The 25,142-nt window shown below is 40.5% G+C and overlaps 1 protein-coding gene across 1 annotated transcript in view; it reads left to right on the forward strand.

Annotated features, from left to right (window-relative positions):
• The first annotated feature begins 445 nt into the window (after positions 1 to 445).
• The window catches only part of DPP6 (dipeptidyl peptidase like 6), a 486,394-nt gene continuing 461,697 nt past the window's right edge, over positions 446 to 25,142 (forward strand). The window contains exon 1 of the mRNA XM_052692599.1: positions 446 to 890. Within this exon, the coding sequence (XP_052548559.1) occupies positions 831 to 890 (60 nt within the window). The 5' untranslated portion in view covers positions 446 to 830. The remainder of the gene's footprint in view (positions 891 to 25,142) is intronic.

Here is a 25,142-nt window from a genome sequence, read left to right on the forward strand (position 1 = left end):
AAATGGAGGAGGGGAAACAGAGCTTGCAGACAGCTGGACTTGATGGTCCTCACGTGTCCCTTCTGTGTTTCTAGGATCTGGTCGTGATTCATGCTGTGGATTTAGTTTTGTGTTGTGTTGTGTTGTGTTTTGTTTTTTTTTTGTTTGTTTTACTTCAAATCATTTTTCATCAGCAAAGTGGGGCAGGTCGTATAGCCCCCATTTCTGTCCGGTGTACCTGGAAGAAGAATTATATAAATTATACTAAGACCTAAATCCCGAGGCTTATGAGTAAATAAACATCTCTCCATCGCATCACAGCCACACTTTCATTTCACTGGAGACTGCTGCTCTAACTGCCCCAAGCACTGGAGGAGGAGGGGGGTCAGAAAAGAAAAAAGAAAGAACCGAGCTCAAGTGGAAGGCTTGGCGGTTTTTAACGCGATTTCCCACGCTGGAGGAAGGGAGGGGGGATTAAAAAAAAACGGCGGAGAAGTGAGAGCGCTGCGGCGGGGGACCGCTAGGTGAGGCCGGGCTGCGGGACAGCGCGCCCCGGGGAGCGGGGCCGAACCGAACCGTGCGGTGCCATTCCCTCCCCCCCTCCTTCCCCGCTGCCGCGGCGGCCCCGGAGCGTGGGGGGCGGGCAGACCGGGCTCGCCTCGCCTCTGCTTTGGAGGGCGGGGGAGGAAGCGGAGCCGGCGGCCGCGGGTTGTTTTAGGGTTTGCTTCGGAGCGGGGAAGCCCGGTGCGCAGCCGACGCGCACAGCCCCGAGCCCGGGGGCGAAGTTCCGCTGCGGGGGCAGCCCGCCTTCTCCGACCCCTTCCGGCACAACTTTCCTGCCCGGCCTCAACATGAACCAGACGGCTGGGGTGTCCAACAACGTGCGCTGCTCCAGCGGCAAGGGGCCCAAGGTAAGCGGGGCTGCCCGGACTCCCCTTTCTTTCGTCCCTAAACGTGTATCCGGGAGCGTTTCCCCCCAAACCGGGGCGACAATCCCCTGCTCTTCTCTCCATCCCAGCACTTTGCCAACTTCAGCCTTCTTTCTTGGCACCCCTTCGGTGTTGTGGCTCGAGGAGGTGATGACCGGGTTTATAGGGACTAAAGATGCGGTCCCAAGTGCTGGAACGCTCCGAACTTGCGCTCCTGCTTCAAACGGGTTAAAATGCTTTGAAGATAGAGATTGGTGCTGGTGCGTTGTGTCGGATCAGGTAGAGCTGCTGTGTTCACTTCTTGCCACGGTGTGTTTGCCTAGCTAGGCAGCTGGAAAAAATAAAGAGCTGGGATAAAGCACCTGATTGTGAACTCAGCTGAATGCGACCAAGATGTAATTGGGTCCTCACACCTGATTCCAGTCAGATTTGCACTGTTGTTTTTTCTGGTACTAACGAACATGGCCCTTGCATTTATCTATATGACAGTGTTATGCTGTTAAATGGGAGTTGTGAGGGTTTGTGCCTTCTTGTAGGCATTTCTGTTGGTGCTGTTTCTGCAACTCTTCAAAGCGTGTTTTGGTGTTTGTAGTTCTGTTTTATGGGGTATTATTCATTTATTCATTTACCTGTTTTTCTCCAAGGATCTCAAAAACTGCATTTTGTCATGAGGCATGTTTCTGTGTTGGTTAATGGGATGCGCCTTAAAGAAATGCAAAATTTATGGGTTGCTGGAAATGGTGCAGTGAGCTTTTATTTTATCACTTAACACGGAGTTCATGATCCATCTTCTAGGCTTGATGTCATGTTATTGTTTGAAATGCCAGTGCTGCTGCTCACCTGGTTGGCAACTTTGTGCTTAGTCAGTGCGTACCTGGTTCTGCAGATTTGCAGGCTTAGCCACACAGATTTATATCATACATCTCCTGTAGAATGAATTTTGTCATTGCTCCTTTTATCACCTGATTTTTTAAGGATTAAACCCATTAATCATGCATCTGCATGAGTACTAAAAGATGCTGTACTAAAAGATGCGATGAGGGCTGTGGAAGTACGCAGATAGTTCAGATGAGTCTGCTGAAATTGTTTACTTAGCTCCATGACTAATCATATATTTCAAGTTAAACCCATTCATGAGCACTTTGCATAATCAGAGAGCCTGAAATTGGAGGTCCTCCGTGGATCTTGCCTGTAATTTCAAAGCTGAGCCTCCTTTCTTTGTACATCTTGGTTTTGTTTGAGTTTTGGGTTGAACAGCAAATGTTATTGAGTATCAGTAATAATTCATTTTATCAAGCTGCTAACCTAATGCTTTAATGCACAAGGAAGAGATGGGGCTAAAATGGTTATATTCTTAGCACATGATAATTGATATGTTTGTCATTGTCTTGGCATCCTCATGTTATTTTCAGGTGCTGTAGGGAATGTATGTTTTTCCATTGGAAATAAATATATTTTTTCAAGTCAGAAGACTGACGTGATTGATGGTTTCAGGTTTTTAATTAAAACATAGAAAGCTCCATGCACGACTGATTCCAGGAAGAGTTCAGAAATGGAACTGTATAAAACAGAGCTGAAAAACAAAACAAAAAAACCCCAATGTAGTAGACTGTAGTAGAAAAGAGGCAGAATGAAGGAGTGTTTTGTGACGCTGACTTCTGAAGCATGGAAATGCTTGTGAGATGTTATTTTTCCCCCAGAAAACCAGATATTAACAACCAAACAGAACTTTCCTGATCTTCCTGATCTCCTAACTTCTTAACTCATTGGCCAGTTTTAATCAAAACTGACAGAATAAAAGTGTTGCAAACACTGACTTTCTACAAGTGGCATGGAAGTTGATTGTTTAATAGAGAAGAATAACTATTTGATAGCTGAGCAGGAGAAGAGGCAAGGAGAAATCTTCCCTTACCTCCTTTACTTGCACTTTCACATTAGCTCACTCAGTACTTGGGTCTAAATACACTGAAGATTTCAAAGATTGAGAGAGAATGGGATAAAGGAATTAGTGCAGAGTAAACTTTCAGAAGAAGTGAAAGTTGTTGGTAGGAGAGCAGCAGCGATGTGAGAGCTGGGATATATATATATATATATATATATATAAGAGGGATTGGGTTGTGCCAATGCTATGGGCTGGAAATCCATTGCAAGGCAGACATTGCTCTGTCATTATTTTCTCTATTCATGACATAAGGTGGGGTTTTTTTGGTTGTTTTTTCTCTTCTCCCCTCCAAAATACATTGGCACTGTGTGTCATCTGAGGGGCGGCAATTGCCAAGTCACCAGGGAAGGTCACTCTTCCTGGCTTTGCTGATTTTTCGTCTCGCTAGGCAATAAACTCAGAGTCCAACTTCCCTCTGCAAGATTTACAGCTTTGCACAGATGCAATGGGCAGCAGAGGCAATGTTCTAAAAAGAGGGATACTATTAAGGACCTTAAGTAAATAACTGACTATAATTCCAAATTGTGGTAATGTATGCCTACTAAAACATATATATATATATATATTTACAGGCATTTCTATGTAACACATTTAACTGTTTCTAACCAAGAGCTATCTCTAAGCCATCTGTGATTGCTACTGAGAGATCGCAATTTGTTGATTAGAGACCTATAGTGAGGAATAGTTTGTGTAAATACGGCATCCAATGCTCTTTTTTCCTGCTTATGACTAATCCCCTTGCCTTTCCTAAGACAATTTGTGGGAGGAAGGCAAATGGATTCGCCCCAATGCTATAATGAAAAGCTTTGTTGTGGGAACGTTTCTGTCATGTTTGGGTGCCTGGGGTAGTGAGCCTTACACTGCTGAGAGTCTACACAAAGCCAGACACTCCTCTTGTGTGGGCTAGGAGGAGGCTTCATCTCTAAGGAAGAAGCATTTTCTGCAAAGATGGTTCTCTTATTTAGAACTTTGGGGGTCAGTTCCCAGTTATCTCCTTTTGACAGGTTTCTTGAAGGAATTAAGGAGGTCTAGCTCCATATGGGGGTTCAGGCACTTCAACAGTGCACAGTGCAGTTCCTGGCTCTTGGCTTTCATTCAGCAGTGAGGAGCCCTGTGCCAGCTAACGAGGGGCACAGAAGTTGTCTTAAATTTCACTTCTTCTATAAGATTATTTACCAATTGAGACACCGAATTTCATCTCTCTTGAGGGAGGCAAATCTAAGAAAATATTGGGTGTCATTTCTTTCTTTAGAAAGGAGTAATTTCTGGGTTGGTGCCGATCTGTGTACAGTGAGCAAGGAGATATCCCAGCTAGCAGGATTTGTGGATCTGGTGTCATTTTAAGTGATGATGGGGATTCAGAGCCTTATGAGCTCCTATCCTTTGCAGTAGGTATCAGGAGATTGACTGCTTCACAGCAGGAATGCTCTGCCCTCCTGAAAGTGGGCCAATGCTTGTTCTTCAGAGAGGGGATGGAGATGGAAAGCCTCAATGCCTCCTGGGGACAGAAGGATGCACCATCTCTTTGCTTTGTACAAAAATGCATTTAGCCAGACTGTTGGCTGCTATGCACAATCTGCAGGGTAAGGTTAGAATCCCCCAGCTTCCTGCAGCAGCCTCATCTGTAGATTTGTGCTTGTTGGTTGGCATTACGCTGCTGCTGCTGATTCCGTCTCTTCTGACTTCTCTCTGACTGCACCTTTGAATGAATGTGGAATGATCTGTGGAAGCTGTTTTGTGTGGAGCTGTCTTGGACACAGAGCGCATCTTCTGCGTCAGGTCTCCTGTTGTCCCATCAGATATGGGTGCAACTTCTTTGGTGTACATCAATAAACAAATACAGCCCCAGCTACACGTCAGCAATGAGTACTGAAGGAGCCTGCATGTCTTCTGAGGATAATGCTTTCATTTTGCTACCTACATGGCAGTGATGTTTTGTTAGACATTTACAGCTTTTCATGGATCTAGGCTTTAACTTATTCCTGATTCAGATCCCAGTGGGTGGGTAGGAGATGAGTGTTTTTTTCTTCTCCCAACAGGAGTGATAGGAGTCACTCAGACTGTATGGTAAAAAGAAACAACACAGTGTTAAAACTGAACAACTAGTGTGTATTTCCATCAGGTCTGTTCTAGCTGTGTCTTAAAGGGTACATTTTACGCTATCACAGATGCTAAGCAGTCACTCTTCCTCTCTTGGTTTAAAGTATGCCTACACCTTAAAAAAGCTCATTGAATGAAAGTGTTGAGGTTGGGACATCTGCCTGAATAACCATAACGTGGTTTTTAATCAGCACTAATGAATGCCTGAGGATAGCAGCAAATCACTTGGATGGAGGTTTTGTTTTGTTCTTAGTTTTGTGGATTTTTTTTCTTTTAAAGGAGAGACAGTTTTACTCATTATCAATTTCAGTATGTGAGAAAGTAGATAGGAAAACAACTCAACGAAGTAATTTAAATTCTTGGTAAAAGTAAAGTATGTGAAATTAAGCTGAAATGGAAGTACAGATTGTACCCCTGCTTGCTCTCCCATTCTTTTGAAAAGCAATGTTGACCTGTAAGAAAAAGAAATGGTAGATTTGGGCTGTTCCTACAAAACAGGATATTTGCAAGGAGTGGCCCTGATCTAAAGGTGCAGCACAGTGCTTGTACAGTTGTGGTCAAACGTCAGTAATGCCCTTTAAACGTGATATGAAAAAGTTTGTTTTTTATAGTAGCTTATTCTTTAAACTGTTCTTTAATAAGACATTATCACCTCTACACATGATGAATGTAATTGTCTTTTATATGAACGTTTGCCCCTATGTGAAATTCACTTATTTCAGTTGAATTACTACTTACTTATTTTGCTTTAATTGTGGAGAATCAATACCTCCAAAATTATGCAAGCAGTAAAGCTGTAGTGTCTTAGCACTTCTGGATGCAGAGAATACAGATAAGGAAGCTGTTGTAGCTCCTGTGTGTTACTGCTGAAGTGGAAACAAGTTCTTCCACATTTTACTTGCACACTGGTTTTTACTGTGTGTGGCAAGTTATCATGTATGAGCACAACTATGGAGGATATTTATGATTTGTCCAATCTAATACTCTACTGGAATGCAAAGTTGACTTTTGCATCTAATAAGGATTAAAATAAAACCTGGTATGGTTGCTCGGGTTTTATAGAATGACCAGTCAGCTGTCTCCAAAATCCAGCTCTCCTTAAAGGGCAGTTCCTTAAGAAGTCATATGTTCATCTCAAAACACCAGTCTTTGGACTAGACCAATATGCATTGCCTAAGAGCCCCAGCTAAGATCAGGAGTTAATCCTGCTGGGTGCTTTAACCCTATGGAGACAGAAACAGTTTTTCCTTCAGTCACCTTAGAATTTAACTTAACAATAGAAGCAAAAATCTTCGAGAAGGGGAGAATCACCTTAATTACACAGACAGAGAATTAAGCAGCTGAGCATAACCTACCAAACTTTACAAACTTAGCATAATAATGATCTTAAGTTCAGTGAAAACAGTTAGAGAAGATAGCCTGACAATGAGTTTCTCTGACATGGAAAAAGAAGGCAAAACTGGCCGTTGTCCACTGAAGAGCCAATTAATGCATGTGCTGGTGGCAACCCACAAGCATATCCCTCCCTACAAAATATGTTAGCCCTTTGCCCGCTGTGGGTGTTGGCAGGGGAAAGCCAGGGTCAGTTGAGAGGGAGAAATATGTTGACTTAGGGAATCTGTAGACTTTCCCACTAGGATTCTAGGAGTTGGTTTGGCTGCTCCTGGAGTAGCATTTGTTTTTAAGAGGGGTTGAACTGTGTAGTGTTGGTTCAACGCTTTATCAGTTTTTAGAGGTCTTCCAACTACTTTATCTTTTGTGGGGGATTTCTCACAAAGCAGCAGCAGAAGGCAAAGCCTGACAAAACTGAGAAATGTGTGAAAATCAAGAAAAAAAAAATGCTGGGGAACTTCAGGGGAAGTGTTTGAAACTGTTTTTGTCACATTCTCTTTTTTGTAAACTGTAAGATTTCAGTTGACAGTGTGTGGTGGAAGTGCTGAGTTACTGAGACATCTTCTGCTTCTGTTGGTGTAAATGGAAAGACTTCAGAAACTTCTAAAACTTTGAAGCAACAAAGCATTAAGGATTTTATGAGTATTGACCGAGGGAAATTCTTGATTGTAACTCTCATTATTTCAAACAGTGAAGTCTGCTTTGTCTGCAGTTCTTCCTGTACACCTGATGAGTTTGTCAGTAATTCCAGAGATATTCCTTGGAGAGCTTCCTTGGACCATCCTAGAGTCAGCTGTCCTGTAAAGTTTCCATTAACAGAAAATTTTGCCAGGGGGGTGGTGAAAAATTCAGAGTAAGTCTCCAAGTGTCCCTCTGAAGGATATGAAGGCCAAGGGAGATGACCAGACTGACTTTATAAATTGGCTGCGGATCAAAAACTTACTGGTAGGAGTGACGTTTCCCCCAACTGGAGAGAATGCAGTGGTGGGATTGAACCTGTGAAAGAGTCCCTGCAGCACTTAAGGATGCTATTCTCTCGTGTTTTTTTTTTTTTTTTTTTTTTTTTTTTTTTTTTTTTTTTTTTTTTGTGATGGGGAGTAAAAGGAGCAGGGTTGGTTGTAGTGTTGTGCAAGTGTGCACCTGCAAGAGTATAATTAACCTTGAACAGCTGTTGTTTTAAGGGTCTGGAGAGACCGTCAGAAAGGATCTGGAGAAGGATGGTCCTTTCACCAACAAATGCTTGCCAGAAGCATTATGGCAGGGCTGTGCAGAGCTTGAGGGGCTTCCAGCAGTGTGGGGGTTTTTGATCTCCATCTCTTCAGTGCTCTTTGGCACAAGCAGCCTCAAGCTCTGAATCTGAATGAGCTCCGGGGATCGGTGACACCAGAGCTATCCTGCACCAGGTTTATTTGTGGGTGCTGCTCTCTGCTGCTGTTTTTCATCTTTAATGAGAGCTGAACACACCATAAAATTTTATTGGGTGTTTATGCTAACAAAATTAACTAACAGTTGGTGTTCTGAAAAAGCAGCCAGAGCTGTGACTGCTATAACTGGAATCTGCAATGGCTTTTTAACTGGTGTAGGACAGGGCAAATGTGTAAGTGCCAATGTCACATAACTGTAAACCAATTTTGTATTAACATTTTATTGACTAGAACTGGTTACTTGAAATTTCAAGCAAAATCTTAGTGTAATATCATGTTTTCAGGTATATAGATAGCTAGAAACTGTGTCAAAATGGTGCTGTTAATTTACAGTACCAAGACCAATGGGCTGGTCATCAAACTAAACTGGTTTGAATATCAGCCAGCTCTGAGAAAGAAGCATGCTTTTACCTAGGTACAGGAAGGTCTAATTTGTAATTCATGGTGCTGCCAAAGTTTGGTGTAATGGCTTTTGATAGTGTTCAAGGGAAATGTCTCAATTTGTGGATTAAGCCCTGACTTCCACTAGGTTGTTGACCAAATCTTTTTAGCTTCATATTTTTTGTATGGTCACCTTATTATAGATTCTAGTTGATTTTTGAGGCCAAACACTGTTGTCATCAAGAAAACACGTGCCAGGCTGCATTTAACAGTCTTGTATAGGAGTGGTCTTGGATGTCCACAATGAAATCAAAGGAGTCAGTGCTAACTGCTCCATACCAAGACTGGGACAAATGCTTTATGCCCACGTTTTGTGGTAGTTTTTTTGTTTTTGTTTTTGTTTGTTTGTTTTTCCCTTTTCTTTCTTTTTTTTTCTTTTGGCAAAAAATCATATAAAAACAGAATGGCTTGGGTTGGAAGGGACCTCAAAGATCATCCAGTTCCAACCCCCTGCTGTGAGCAGGGTTGCCAAAAATATGAATGAGCATTTCCTTTGCATGATCTGCCAGCTCTTTGGTGGAGGATAACAACTTTGTGACCCACTGAGTGGAATTCCCATTCTGTCTGTTCACCTTATGTCATTGTGTTTAAAATCTGAAGAGAAGCTTGTTAAAATTATGAAATGGTGGGGTATGGAGAAACACAGCATATACAGCACTTTCTAGGTGTTATGACTTCAAGTGGACATTATGAAATATGCTGCAGCAGGGGTAAGGCTCGTCATCAGTGAGAGCCCCAGAGGGAAGTTTGGGGACTAATGAATGTGCCAGGTGCTGGTCTCCTCCTATCTCTGCCTGCAACTTGAAAAGGAGCAGAACATCAACTTTCGAGGTCACATAGCTCGCTTATTTGCAGATGGTATCTCAAATTGGAATTCTAGGAGGAGATGTAAATTATGGCAGACAGATGTGCGCAGACAGCTGCTAATTTACTGCTACTCAAGGCAGCAGATACATAATACGCTTCCTCATCTCCCCCCACCTTGATGTATTTATGCTTTAAGGCTTTTGACTCTTCTTGGACTTCCCTTTAGCATCCCAACATCCTTGTACTTGCAGCTTTTTAGCGCAGGTTTTCTTATTCAGGTAAGATTTTGCTAGATAGCGACCTCACACGGAGCCTTTTCCACTCCTTTAACTGTTCTCTGAAGTCGAAGATCAGATGGTTTTCAAACGAAGCACATTCAGGTTAAGTCCAGCTGCAGGGACCTGCTTCAGTGTTCCTTCTATTGTGTACTTCCTAGGAGCACTGGTTGCATATTGGGATTCAGTTTTACAAGAGGCTTTGCGTCCAGAAAGCACGGTACTGTTTCCTGCATCAAAGAACATCCTTTTTAAAATTTGTTCTCTGGCTTAGGGTTATCTCTCAAACTAAGGACTTTATTCCTGATGTTTTATTCTTGTTCTTCAGCACTGATTTCTGTGTGTGATCCCATTGATTGTCATGAGGTTTGTTATCATGGTCATATCTGGAGCTCAATGAAATCATGCACTGTAACACATTTTACTTGACGTACTGTATTCCCTGTTCTCTTGTCTGACCCCCTGTGGCACAGTTAGTCTGCCAGCAGAGAGGCTGCCAAAGTTTTTCAGTCACTGGAAGTGTAGACAATTGTTATTGTTATGAATCTTCCACCGAGCTCAGGGCTGCCCCTGGATTTCCCAGGTTCTTCTCTGTGTGTGCGCTCTGTATCTCCATATCTTCTTATTTGTTTCCACATTAATCGCTTGAGTTATCTTGATAATCCCAAAGGCTGTGGAGCATCTTTCACTCCTTTACTTGGGGTTTATTCTTGCTTCCTTCCTGTATCTCTCTGCACCTACTGATTTTCGTAGCAAAGAAAACACTGAATGCAGAGCTGATGTGATCTATCCAGCTCATGGATGCCGAAGGACTGACTCAGGTTGAAACACAGATAGCTTTACATATTATTCTGAAAAGGTAATGATGGTTTTTGATCACTACAGTGTGAGCTATGGGGAAGGTATTTTGAGCCATGGCTCAGAACTTGCACTTAAAATTTGGAGCCATGTGTGGTCATTGCAGAGCATGTAAAAACGTTAGCCAAGAATGGAGAGAGGAAAGAAACTGGTTTGGGAACCTCAAATTCATGGCAGTGTTTCAAGTATTTGGGCTCCTTTCCTCCCTTCGCCCTTCTCAAGCCAATAGAAAACTTCAGTGCTTTTTTATTACTTTAATGGAAAGTAATCAATGCTGAGCACCATCATAGTATGATGATCAAAATACCTCAGATACAATATTTTGCTGTCAAATATAGCCTTAAGTCACCTCCAGTGGCCTTTCTCAGGTACTCTCCTTCTGTAGCTTCATTATTTTTTACAGTATACATTTTGCATCTGAAAAATTCCAGTTTACAGCTGATGTAGGATAGCTGAAAGAGACAAAATTGTATTTGTTTGCTTGTTCGTTTATTGTAACTGCAGGAGGGAGGTCTATGTCTAAATATTGGTGATGTCAGCAGAAGAAACATATCTAAATTTTTTGTGTGCTGTTGGAAGAATTGCTCCTAAAGCTTTTCAAGTCTGTGTGAAGTTGATTGAAGGACCCAGTAAGGAAAAACTGGATTTTCTAGTGCTTCAGTTTTTAATGATTGCAGAAAAATGGGTCTTCCATCCATTTAAAATATAGTTTGCAGAGGCATTATCACAAATATCTTACTATTTCTTAAAAACTCCATTTTTCTCACTTTCTTGTAAGTATTTATTAGATTCGAGTTTTGATGTAGAGATCATCCAGAAGAAAAAAAAAATCAGAATTTTAGCTAACGCTGACACTTTCTTATATATTCTCATGATTTGGAAACAGACATTGTGAAGAGTTAGGGGAAATCTAGCAAATCACAAAGGAGTCTTACCATCTTTGTTCACAGTGTTAGCGAGTTAACAAAGACTGTAATGCTGTTCACAGGAACAACGACTGCATTCAGCTGAGAAATAGCCATCCTTTGCAGAGGCTGAAGCAGTCAGATGCACCCAAACACTAAAGTACGATGATTGCATGTAAACATTGTCAAAGCAAGGACACTGATTTATCTTGTATTGTACAAAAGAAATCTGCTGCCCCTTGAGGTGCATGGAAGCCAATCGGCATGTGCTTGTCAGTGGTTCCACAGTTACTGTGTTTGCCATAAAAAAGGGGATTTATTTGATGATTGGGAAGGATATGTTGTTGCATCACTGAAAAGGCAGCTTTTTTCTGATGTATAAATGAGAAGGAATGTTCATTTTTTGTCTAGATGGTTAGCTGTGCTGTAACAGCTCTCCTAAGTATCACTGTAAGAGCATTTCATGCCAAGCATGAAATTTCATGTATTGTCCAATTTCATTTACTAAAGAAATATAAAAATAAAAGTAAAATAATACTCAAGTGTATATCTGATATTGCTACAGATATATTCCATTAAAGGATGGAAAAAATACCATCAGAAGGATGCAGGGATATTTACACGAGTCCTCCAAAACTGCAGTGTTTTGTTCTAACTAGACAATTAATGTAAGGTTATCTTTGAAGGATAGGACTCCATTTATGGATTACTACACCAATGTTTGTGTGTGGAATTTCAATTCAAATGTAATCTAGGGGCAGGATTTTGCTCTACTGATGCTACACAAGATGTGCCAAGTATCCTTCTGGATGCTGTACCATGAGGATGTGAATTTCCAGCAGGTCTTGTGTTGTGTCTGCAATACATCTTGGAGGTCCTGGGATATCTCAAGTGATTTTGCTATCTTCACTTAGCTGAATACAGCTAATCACTCCCTAAACTGTGATTATAGTCAAAACTGCATGGTCTGTGTGGGGAAGCCTGCTGTAAGCTCACTGTGGGACAGTTGCTCTTTCATTTCCTTCTTGTATTCCATGAACTTTTTTTCTAGGTCCTTGTTGACAATAGCAGGAATTTAGATAGCTGGTACTTCTGTAAGTACCTCGCATAAGTAACTTGGCTATCTTAGTCTCAAATTGTGTGTCACTTGTAGCCTTGTCCACTTCATTATGTGTTGTCTGTATGCATAAGAAAGTATGGAAATAATTCTAGTATTAAATTCTTGCCTGCTATTTCCTAAGGTCCAGGCAGTTTCTTTTGAGTCAGGATGAAGGGTTGAGTAGTACAGTGTGATCAGTGTACCTCACGTCACTTTATCTATAATAAGATCTCGGATCAAAATGATTGATTTATTTTCAAAGAATTGGAGTTTTGGAAAAGTTTGGGTTATTTGGATCAGAGTAAATGTGGCAGGGGGCTTAGGTTGATGTGTATGCTTCAATCTTGATGTTGCTGAGAGCCTGTTTGGAGCAAGAAAGAATGCCTATGTGAATTGGGAAATAGGATAGATTTTTATTTATTTTTGTTTTTTGAAAGGTTGGACTATCCAAGCCAATCCTTTTGAACCAAGGGAACTAGGGCTGCAAAAAATCTGATATCAGTGCGCAGAAGATTTATGAATCTCTATGTGGAGGGGAAGGCAGATGTAGATAAAGCAGGCAAGGTTAAATCATGCTTTGCCAGTAATTCTGAGCATGATATCAACGTCGGTTTCTTTGACTGCAAGGTCCTTTGGGAGCCTTGCGCACACAGTGCAAACATCAGCTGGTCAGCTGCGTGCCAGGCCGTGGCTTATTTTATAAATGTTTCTCAAAATATATTTAATCAATAATGCTAGCTTGTGTTAAAAAATACTCTGCTTTCTGTTGATGATTTTTTCTTTTTTTCTTTTTTTTTTCTTTATTTTGGCACAGAGGGATCCCTCTCCCATAGTTCCAAGAAGTAAAGATGAGGTATTTGTCTGAGTGCTCAAAATTAGGGCCAAGACTCTAACATGTGTTTAGTGCCAGCATAGTGACTTCTCTCCTTTAATCTGGTTGCCATAAACTCGCTGGACAATCCAGCACATACAAAACCAGACTGTCAGTACTGCTAACAGCTCTTGTTGTAGTAATGATATTATAATAGCATCCTAGCCTTGTTTGTTCGTATTCAGCAAATCAATTCCAAATTATTCTGACATTTAGATAAGAAAACATTTGGAAGATTGCTTTTTTGGGAAAGATAGCTCTTTTTAGTCTCCTTCTCTGCTCAGTAGCTTTGGGTAATGACAGTGAAATTTTCTTCTCCAGTTCTGCTTCTTAAAGAGGGTACATTTTTCTGCTTAGAAATAACTCTGTAGTGAAGTGACAGTGTAATCTGTAAAAGTCAGCAGGGGAAATATCCTTTCGTGGGGAAAAGTATGAGCACATGAAAAGTTGTTTTAAAAACTCCTGGAATTTAGTAAACTGTGTTTTACTGGCATTATCCTCAGAATAGGAGATTGGGAGTGAAGGAAGAGGCAGTTATCAGCTAGGACATTCCTGTGGACTTGCTTGCTGTAATGCTTCAGCTCCTCACAATCTCTGATGATATTTTCTTCAGATTGCTACTGATCGTTGTTAGACTGGATTGAGTTACATTAAGTTAGTGTTAGTCTGGTTTTACGGACAGTGGAACTGGGGAACGATGGCAATGGATTTTTGAAGATATTTAGTTACGTACATATAAAAAGATAACATTTTGTTGTCTTCTCATGAGCAATGGCCATTACATGGGAGATGGGATTACATTGTAGGATGTATCTCTTCTCCAAGCTGAACAGCCCCAGCTCTCTCAGCCTGTTTCTTTCCAGTTTACAGAGAAGGATGTTATGGGGAACCACGGCAAAGTTCTTAGTGAAGTAGAAATAGATGACATCAGTGGCTCTTCTTTTGCTTGCTGATGCAGTTACACCATGACAGAAGGCCTCTGTGTTGGTCATGCACCCCTGAAACACTTGTAATTTTGAAGCTTATATGGCCCTCCCTGGATATTCTCCTCTGCAGTCTGTGAGAGAGCAGAAGAAATTATTCCAGGGCTCAGCATATCATATTAATAAATCAACAGCTCAATTATTTTCCTTCTTGCTGGCAGAAGGAAGGTGTTCCTATTCAGACAGTTTAGAGGCTTCCCTTAAGAATACTGGCCATTGCAGCTTTTATCTAATGTGCAGGTATCTCTGGAAATGTAGGTATTAGATTGTTTTGATTTCAGAAGTTAGCTTTCTGGATACATCAAGAACTGTAACCCTTCAAAATTGCTTCTGAATTATTTTAATTTGGGATTATCCACTGCCATCAGGAACAACAGATTTGTGAGTAATCCCTTGCTCCTATCTATCCATTTCTTTGGAAGCAAAACACTTAGAGCATGGTTTCAGGGACATGTTATTGTCCTGATTAATTTTGCCCCTTGAATTATTTTTAAATTGGCTCACATAAATGAATGACACTTATAACTATTATTTTCATGTACTCAGAATAGGGGGCCATGTGCAAAATAGGAAGATTCAATACCATAGTGCTGAGATGAGATTTTGAAGGCAGGATCCTCAAGTGCTATCGGCTTCACTGCCTGTAGAAATAAATAAATTGTATCATGAATGAGTTGTGTGAATTCAGCAATACTTAGAAATTTATAAGCACTGGGTCTGGTAGGACTGAGGTACATAAGGCCTTCTACACAAGGACATTGGGGATCTAGGAAGAAAAATATATCTAAATGTCAACCTAAATCACTGGGGGATTGAACTGGAAAAGAGGTTAAGAACATGTCTAAAACAGAGATGAGACTCAGTTTTTCTCGTTGCTCTTTTTTTCAGACATGCTTTAAAAAATAAGGCACCAGCTTTCTCTTTCTCTCTAGGGAAAAATAAAAACTGATGTGTCCAGGGGAGGAGTGTGCAGTGTGAATCCCAAGTGGATGGGAGTTTCCTATGCAGCCCTGAGGGAAGGAGAAGTTCAGAATTCAGAACATCTCATTTCTAAGCCTTTCATGTGGGCTGGTGCTGAGCAATTTCAGGAGGTTTGGGGCTGGTTTTCAGCAAGTTCCTGCTCAATAGATGTCAGAATTTTACTCTGAGGTATTTAATTCTCAGAAAGGTGCATATAATCAATTGTTTTGGATGATGAATACAGAATACTACTGATTGATCATTATTCTCAAGTTTCTAGTTCTGCAAAAGAGATTTCTGGCATGTTCTACTTTCTCGCATTAGATTTGATGTCTTTCTGCATGCCATGACCACAATATATGAAAAATCCCAGTTCCTTCAGTTGGCTTCTGTTGAGTAAAACGCCTCCATGATGTGTGATTACTTCATGTGTTCAAGGCCCTGAACAAAAGTCATGAAGAATTTCCCTCCTTCACTTTTTCCTTGCTGGAGTAGAGGATTAGAGGACTGTGCAGTCACCCATACGTTTTAAGTTACGTTATTTAGTTTGGTGGGTTTTTTTCTGCTGAATATCCTTGACATCTTTTCAAAGATGAGCTCACTTCATTGGCCCTGTTTACTGGTGAGGTAGCAGAGATGCCTGTCTTGAGTGAAGCTTTGAGTCCTACTCCTTCAAGCATAGGTTTTTCTTTACTTGGACTCAGACATGCACTAATAATAATTCAGGTGCTCTGTCACTCCTTAAAATATTTTGATCATGAGATTTTGACATTTTGTGCTCTTTGTAGCATCTTTTTTTTTTTTTTAAATTTTTTTTACCATTTCCTTCATTATTTGAAAGAAAAACAGGACATTTCAGGATTTCCGAATACATGCATGTGTAATTTTCCGTAAGCTGACATGTATCTCCCTGCTTTCTTGTGGCTTGAAATGAATTTTAGATTTTTAGAAAGGTGATATAAGCCATTAAACAGTCTTGCTGTCTAACCAGTCACAGTGCTTCTGTAAATCCTTCTCTTTCTTCACATAAAAATCAGAAACATAGCAGAGTGGGAAAACCACACTGTTTAGTAATTAATAACATGTTTTGTTGAGACAGAACAAATGGGTTGCAGTGATGTACCACTGATGTGCATCATCTTTATTTAAGCAACAGCTTCACTCATAAGTTGATGACCAGCAATAGTTTGCTGCTAGTTTACAGGTTGCCTAGAGAGGTGGTGGATGCACCATCCCTGGAGGCACTCAGGGTCAGGCTGGATGGAACCTGAATATTCTGTGGCTGCAGTTTGGTGAGTACTGATACACTTAGCATTCTTCTGTGGAAGCTTTGCTTATTTCCAAGATGAGAATCCATGCTTATCTATGCTTATCTTTACTCTCTTCAGCTTTTTAACTCACTAATAGTTATATATTATCCATGTAACATACCGTCAATATAGAACTCATTGACTGCTGTCTTGGTACCAGAGGGGTTTGGGTTCTCAACCTGAGATTCCCACTGAGAGAGACCTTTTCCAGACAGGGTTTAGCCTCTCAAAGGAGAAGAAAGTCATTTATTTGGTAGGTTATTTAGTTAGTTCATTTATTTAGTAAAGTTAGGTAGCTGAATATCACTTTTCAAAAATTCACATAAAATGTGTGTATATGTGTGTGTATATGTATGTAATACAGTACTTTCATTGTGGAATTAATTTCTTTAATGTCTTAAAAATCTCCCTTTCATGAGAGGAAAGCGTTTACCTTGTCATCAATTTCATCCAGCCCCTCTCTGTCCAAAAAGGCTCAAATTGTGACCTATTTGGTTACCGCTCGCTTCCGTAATTCTATTTCAAAGTTCCTTTCATGGTGCACTACAGAAGGGGGTGAAAAAAAGAAGACACTGAGGAGTCTAAGATGCTAAGGAGACTGCGTCAGACAGGCAATTAACTGGCATTGTACAGCTTGTACAAGAAAATCAGGAGATATGAAGGTTGGTGTTACAAAATGGAAGTAATGGACAGACTGCTGCTGAAGTCTGCTTGATTTGATGCTAGGTTCTGAGCAGTTTTCTTACTGCAGTCTGAGATGAAGACTTTGCTTCTCTCTGTGCTCTGATTCACATGGATAGGATAGTTTTGCTCCATGCTGGCAGCCCAGTAGTCCCTAGTAATGGTAGTTCTCACCTTTACTATTTTTTGTTTGCCCAAGATGTACTTGTAGCCAAATTCTTTGCTTGTGTCAGTACTTCTGGGATTGGTGGAAATGTGCTTGTGCACACCAGCAGAAATGCTGGCACTGCTCCATCGTAAACAGACAGACACTTTCAAATGGAGCTGGATCCCACTGTCAGTCATTGGTGAAGATATTGAAGAGCACTGGTCCCAGTACTGACCCTCCAGGGGCACCACTCATCACTTGACTGTTGACCTATCCTGTTTTTTTTTCCTCTAGCAGGGCTCTTGCTCAAATCACACAGGTGTGAACGGAAGGAAACTATTCCCCCACCATGCGCAGAAGTCTAACAGAGTAACATACAGATTTTTCATCCCTTGTGATTTAATTGGATGGGCTGATTAAAACTCAGAATTTCTTTCCTCCAAATTTTTGTCGAAGTCAGGATCATTTTGTAAACAGAGCTGGCTTCCACAATCTGGCTTTTCCTGATGGAAATCTGTTCCAGTGGAAGTCTTCCGCCAGACCTCAGTGAAGAACATATGGATCCCAAAACTGCTGAGACTGAGGAGTGAGGCAGTAGTCTGTTGGTGCACTTAGAATAAATAAATAAATAAGTCCCACCACAGCAAGAGCTGCTGCCTGGGGACTTTGCAGCTCTCCATCCATCTCCTGCTTTGATTCTCAGCATGTGCAGTTCCTTTGTGCTGAACTTCACTTCTGAGAAAACAGTTTTAGTATGTATGTAGCTGCACACCTCCCTCTGCAGGAAGGAAAAAACAAACAAGCAACAAAAAAAACCCACAAAAAAAAAAAAAACAGATGCAAGCAACATTAAAATAATAGTATTTTATTTTTAATTAAAATAATAAAATTTTTAATAAAAATAAAAAATAGTATTTTATTTTTAACTTTTATTGCTGATGATGGAAAGCACATTTGAACTGAAGATGCAAAACCAATAACAACCAGGGAACTGAATGCACCATCAGATAAAAAACACTGTACAGCACAGCGTATTTATAGCAATATTTGGCGAGAGAACATATTCCACCTAAAAGACAGGCTTCTAAATACATACCACTCAATTGCGTGGTTTAAATAATATTCAAATTAAATAATGGAAGTGTGTTTTCTTACAGTGAATCTTTCAACAGCAATGCTCCATTTTGCTCATTGGGTGAGTTCTGCTCTCTTGATCATTTGTATCAGCAATAGGTCTAATACAGTTAATAAAGCAGGTTACAATTCCTGGATTTTGACAGTCTCTGTAACATGCCTCTAAGCCTGAGTGGTCAGCAGCAAAAATCATGTTAGCAGGGAGAGAAAGCCATTCCTATGGGGTCTTGGCTGGGGCCTGGAGTTAGTATGGAAATGTCACGGCAGCAAAAAACAAAAATGGTCCTTTCCCAACCCTGGCAACCCAGATGCGCTTCCCACATAATACAGAATTCGAGATATTTAGGTATTTATGGCACTGTACTCATTAATTCAAATAAAAATACAGTCCCAAATAGTAAGCAAATGATTTCAGCTTTCATAGGCTCAGTTGCATCAGTCTATTCTTAGCATATTCATTGTTGGTTTTGATCAAACTGGATTAAGATGTGCCTTCATACATAGTGACAAGTTTGACGCAATGCCCTGAAAGGTAGGAGGAGAGTGAACTGATTTCCACAGCTATCAAAGTATTTGCTTGTAATTAGCAATCAGAAGCGTGAAAGCCGTTTGTTACAGCAGGGATATCTTTAAATAATGACAGTATATTTCCCAAAGCTCACCTTACAGCCTCTGCGATTAAGGAAGAAATATAGAGATGAACCAGAGGAAAAAGTGGCATTGCAGACAAAAGGGCAAATATCTTTTGAGAAGGTATCTGTCACAGACTTGTTTTGCATTGCAGTTTTCATTGGAATTGTGTACTAGATGATGTTTATAATGATCTGAGAGATCCCCCAGATTGAACAACCGATATCTACAGTGTAGAGTCAGAGTCAGAATGCTTTGCTCACTTTCTTGAACAGTCAAAGAAATAAAGGGGAGGAAGGCTTGCAGATCCCTGATTTTGAGGAGACGCTGCTGTCTGCTTTCAGTAGGTACCGTCTGGATAAGGGGTGGTAGGAGCCCCACTTGTCTTTATTGAGTGTATTTTTTGATTCTAAAACTGTTCCTGGTGGATGACAGGGATGACCTGTGTGTCTCTGGTAGTGGCTGCTGGGCTCCGAAATAACCTAAGATGTAGCTTGGAGCAATCAGACTGTTTTGCAGGTGTGCATATGCTTTGAACCCTAATGTAGAAGCTGAAAACAGCTTGTTAGGGGAGGTCTTATGCAGCTGACTGCCAAGAGATTTGCATGTGCTTATTGTGCACTGTCTCCAGGTGGAAACCCACCATGGGAAAAGTATCCACCTGATGGCACAGAACAGATTTCAGCTGATCTCTGGAGAAGTGTGGATTCATGTCTGATTCTCTGTCCACATGGAAGCTCTACTTTGTATCTTTGGTGGGCTAGTGAAGACAGTGGCAGTCACCTCAAATGCTCTCATCTAGACCAAGTCCATTAGTTTTCTGCCAACAGAAGCAGGAACTGAATTACCTGGCACGGCCTGAAACCTGTATGTTTGGTAGCTGACTAGAAGCCCTTTGCCATTGCAGTACAACTTGTTGCCTTCCTCTTGTCACAGCACTTTTCATATTCCTACTTGATAATCTGCCACAATAACATTTGGATTGTTAGTGGGATTGAGTTAATTGTCCTTGGTGTTCCCAAGCAGGGAGGTACAAGCAATGATGTGCTTGTGGAGACACAGTGTGCCCTTCTCTACCACTGCTTCCCTATATAGTCTCTTCTGTAATGCCTGGTCCTTCTGGAGAGACAGCAGATTTAGGGTACACAATGTCCCTATGCCTAATGGTCTGCACAGTTCTGTTCCTGTAGATTAATGGGCTGCCTTGACTCCAGTAGATTAAATGTGCCTCGGACAGTTCTCAGATGTTCAAGCCATCTGGCATAAATTGCTTGTCACTGTATTGCTAACCTCTTGGAAACTCCCCAAAAGCATGCAAATTGCTTTTTGCCAAGGGATCAGCACCTGTGTTAATTTCCAGTCTACACCCAGGAGCTGAATGGGAGAGTGCAAACTGGCAGAGGCCTGTGGTGGATAACGATTTAACATTATAAAGCTCTCAGCACTTGTACCCATGAATGGTCCTTGACACTGGTTAGCTTTTTACGCTCAGACGCATGGCCCTTTCCCCTTTTTTCTTTCAGGAGACAAGTCTCACTGTCAAGCTTGGTGCTCCTGGATGCATAAGGAGCAGGGAGATGTCAATATCAGTGATGCCTTAATGAAGAGAACAATATTTTCTTACAGGTGTGCACAGATTTTGGATTTCTTTACATGGCTCCAAACTAGGATTGAAATTCAGAACAAAACCTCTCCTGAGGTGTTTCGCTTGCCCTTAAAAGTCAGTAAGTATTTGTTGGCCTGTCCAGAGGATTTAAGACCCTTTCAAAGGATTGAAAATGAGCATGGACATCCCAAAGGATCCTTGTTTAGTGTTCAGTATCTTTTCAGGTTTGTCATTCTGTTACTTAGATGTTGGAAGCACATGGGCAGAACTTCTTCCTTAAAGACTCACGAATAGACCCATGATAGATTATGTGTCAAAATGCAATTTAAAAATAAAGTCACAATATAAGAACAATATAAATCCATAACTCTTAGCAGCATTAGCCCAGTCAGCATGGGAAGCTGAAGTCACCCAGGAAAGAAAAAGCATGATAATTTTTTAGAAGAACATAGGGCTGTTAAATTGCTTTGTCGCTTCCAACCATCTAGAGAGAGAAAAAAAAAAGTGTGTTCATTCCTGCTTGAACTGATGAATTGAAATTGCAGAAGAGACTGGGTTTTGTAATGCTGGTCTGCATGTTGATTCAGATCTCAGAGTTGGTGGATTCTGTGTTGACTGAGCATAGTTACTATAGCGTATATGTTGGGAACTTGTCTTCTTTGTTACTGTCTGATGGAAACAGTTGCTCAAGGGAATTTTCAGATAGAAAAATCTTTCTTACAGTTTCATGGGGAAATGAGATGGTGGCCACAATGCGTGTCCAAGCATCAGCTTGCTTCTCCCGTTTCCCCTCAGTAGTTTTTTAGTTCAGCTGGCAAATGTCAACCACATCTGATGAAAGGCTCAACAAGCTTCATGAAAATTAGTGGCTTCATTGTAGAGAGAGGCTCTTCATGCTTTCATCTTCATGTTATTCATGGGAGGTAGGGAAGTCTCCCTAGCCCCTCCTGCAATTGGTAATGGAGGCAGTAAGATGTTCTTTGTTCAAGACAGTAGGCATCTGCTGGAAGGGAGATTGGACTGAGGCAATAGGCTTGTGGCCAAATCCATGTAAGACTGTGTTTCACTTGGAATGTTTACTAATGAGTTGTGACTAGCTCCTGAATTGAGTTACTTTCAACCAGGATGGATTCAGAATTTTATACAGCTTCTATGCTGACCTTGGAGAGATGATGGATAAAATACAAGGATGGGTAGGAGTTGTTCGTGTAGTTCATTGATATTCAAGAAGTGAAAATTTAATAAATAACCAAACTTTGAGGCTGACTAGCCTCAGTAGAATTTTTTGATGAATAATACCCAACTATCAGACTCACATCTGTCAGCTGTTGTCTTTTGCTGTTTGAGTTTTTCATACAAAATCTCCTTGTAGTTTGTAATTTAGATTTTGCAAGTTTTATATTCACTTTGTTTTCCTCTGCATTTCATTCTTTGAAAAAGCATGGGAGCTTTCCTCGATATGATAACCAAGGCTAGATATTTTATATCCAGAGAGGTCTTATCAGTTTCTTACAGTGTCTAGCAATTATAAAAGTGCTTTTGATTTATGTTATATTCCCTTAGCAACCACACATTCTGTTTGCCACCTTCATTTCAGCTGCATATTGGACTAACAGATTTAGGGATTTTTATTTTTTTTTTTCTCACAATAAAAATCTTTAATCTCCCAGTTCCAAATCACTTTCCTGGTCAGTGTGCTGAAGCTTCTCATTTTCAATCATGTTTTTTATTTTATTATAAATATCATTTTCTTTCCTCAAGATCCATTAACGTCTTCTTCTTTTCTTTCTTGCTTTTTTTTTTTTTTTTACATCAGCTTTAAGCTTAACCACTTTATTTAATATGTAGCTGCATATGTTTTAGATTTGGGAGGCTGATTACACCATGTTTTACTCCCAACTGGTATTTGCAAACTTATGACCTTATCCAAGGCCTTTGTGCAGAGCGAATACTGGCACTTGGAAGTTGTTTGGGAAGCATCTACAATGCTTCCACTGTTTGTTCTGCTGCTGAATGTGTGCTGTGAATGCCTTGAAGGGAAAATACCATTTTCTTCCTTCTATTATTCACTGGGGAGAGAGGAACCACTTAGATGAGTGCATTTCTGTTGGGAGGGTGCTAATTTATTATGGTGTTCTAAATTTATGTGTAAACAAATGCTGATTTGAGAGCAGTCAGCTTTTATAACAGCAGAACCATCTGTAGTGGACCAATTCTAATTTAATATCATTATTTCTGTTTCTATTTCTAGTACACAGCTATCACTCACATCCCTGGACCTCTGTGTCATTAAAAAAATAACGAAACAAAAAAGCAAAAATTCAGACACCAGGCTCCTGACTGTATCACTGTGACAGGTTAGGCTTGGTATAGCTAAGCATTCATCAAGCGACATAGTGAGAAAATGTCGCCTTTGGTGACAACAGTCTGAGCCTGGCTTAAGCTCAGATTGTTTTGACTCAAGAGATCTACTTTTGCATTTCTACCATCTGTTTCCATTTCTTCTATGTCATATGACACCATGTTCAGATCCTGCACATGTCTCTGCTTGCTTTGGCACACATTCGTTCCATAGTGCAAAGACAGGTGGAGCAGGTCAGAGAGGGATGCCCACTGCCTGGGCTGGTGTGGGAGCATTTTTCTCATACGAGTTACTCCAAAGGAATTTCTCCTTGTCCTCTCTATGCCATTGTTAATGTCTTTAGGCACAAAGTCTAAGGCTCCATTCTGACAAACATTTTGGAAGGTACCATCTCTGCATTAGGAGAGTGATGTGAGCAAGAATCAGTGTGTTAAGATAAACTTGAGCTTTATTTTCCTGTCACTTTTAATAACCTAGTCGCAGGTCATGGATGGGCTGGACCAGGAACCTTTTGTGAGTTTGTATTGGTGGTGAACCCAGGGCTCCTCCACACTCCCTTTAATTCAGTGGAAGCCAAACCTCTCAGCATCAGAGCTGATGGCAGCCTTTGAGGTGTAGATTCAAGCATGAGTGGTGCTGAGCACAGGTGTGCATGTATAGATCTTTTTAGAAAATAGAAACAAGAGATCAGTCTTTTCTTTCAAGTTCTATCAAAAACTATGCTGATTGCTTGTATAGACTTGGGAAAGTTACAAATACGATATCAACTCGTTTTTGAAATGCATATTATGCATGAAAAGCTACAGAGCATTAAACAGATAGGATGTATTTTAACACATTTTCCAGTTCATGAATCTACTTCTCTCATTTAAATGCTTTGAAAAGTTGTCTTGCTTCTAGGGGGCCTCCAAGGAATGGGACCTGTCACTTTACAATCCTGTTTATAGGATAATCTTTTGCCCAGTTTTTTTTTTAAATAGTAAAACCCAAGTAGCTTTAGCACAGGATTTAGGTTAGTGTTGTTTTAATTACCTTTCAAAATTCTTTGGATTGGTTACAATATATGATGCAAGAAAATGCAATGAAATCCACAGGTAAGATGCAATGTTAAAGCTATATTAAGAAAACACTGAAATAGATCTATGCTTTGTAAGAAAACTAAGTTTCTAATCTGTACCAGTACATGATTGTGTGGCGTGGTGGTGGTTTACTACAGATGAAAGAGTTTTAATTTTGACTCTTCCTTCAAAAATGTTATTCCAGCTATGAGGGGTGCATAGCAATCTTTGAGACTCACATATTTAGAGGAAGAAGAAAATGCTTACATTCCCATCTCTGGGGAGCTGTGTGCCATCTTTGCCAGAAACAATGCAGGCTTGATGGCTTGATAATACACTAAATGCCTTTATTGCTTCCCAATTATAGTATTGCAGCATATTTTGTCTGACCTTGAAAAGAATTATGGTTTTTTGCCCAGAAAAGAAACAACCAAAAATCCAACACAAAACAAATCTACTTCAGATTGTAACTTTAAGCCTCCTCACCAATACGGATTACTGAAACAGCACTGTGCTCTGCTCACTCCAGTGACTGCCTATATAGAGCAGCAAAAGGATTATGCAACTCTCTCAGAGATTGGCTGTTATAACAAGACCCCAAATCAGGTGAAGTTGATCCAAATTTGGGTTGCCATGAATGCTTTTCGAAAAGCTCTGTGTACACAATGCCAAGTGTCTCACTCTGAGAAAGAAATAGATTCATTAAAACTCAGCATCAACTCTCTCATCTTCTTTTTTGGTAGTTACAGTAGACACAAATACGTTTAGACTTGAGATCCCTAGCAGCATCTCTTTTATAATTTGCCTTAATTAGCATTGGTCTGAATATGCAAAAGTTAAAATTTCAGTTTTGCCTTGTTCCATTCTTCCTTTTACTACAGTAGTTTAAAGGATCAGCTTTTCAGGAAGAATAAAAGACTCTCTTGTGTTGAGAGTTCTCATACAGGGCCCTAAGAGATTCAATAGCACCATTACTATCTGTTGTGTGCCACCAGTCTGTAATGTACAGACATGAGGCTGTATTTAATGCATGAACATGAGTGGGAATCGGCATGTTTTCCTGCTGAATTGGGCACCTTTAGCCCCTATCTGCAAGGAATTTCCACTACTGTATGCTTTCCATAATAATTTATGGAAATTTATTCCTTGATTTGTTAATTTATTCCTTTGAAATGGTGGAGGGGCAAAAAAATGTAAAAATACGGAGTAAGACAGGCGACACTGACATTACAAGTGCAAACCAACTTT

This window comes from Tympanuchus pallidicinctus, unplaced genomic scaffold, assembly GCF_026119805.1.
Source record: "Tympanuchus pallidicinctus isolate F22 unplaced genomic scaffold, pur_lepc_1.0 scaffold3, whole genome shotgun sequence".
In the NCBI taxonomy this organism is placed as follows: Eukaryota; Metazoa; Chordata; class Aves; order Galliformes; family Phasianidae; genus Tympanuchus; species Tympanuchus pallidicinctus.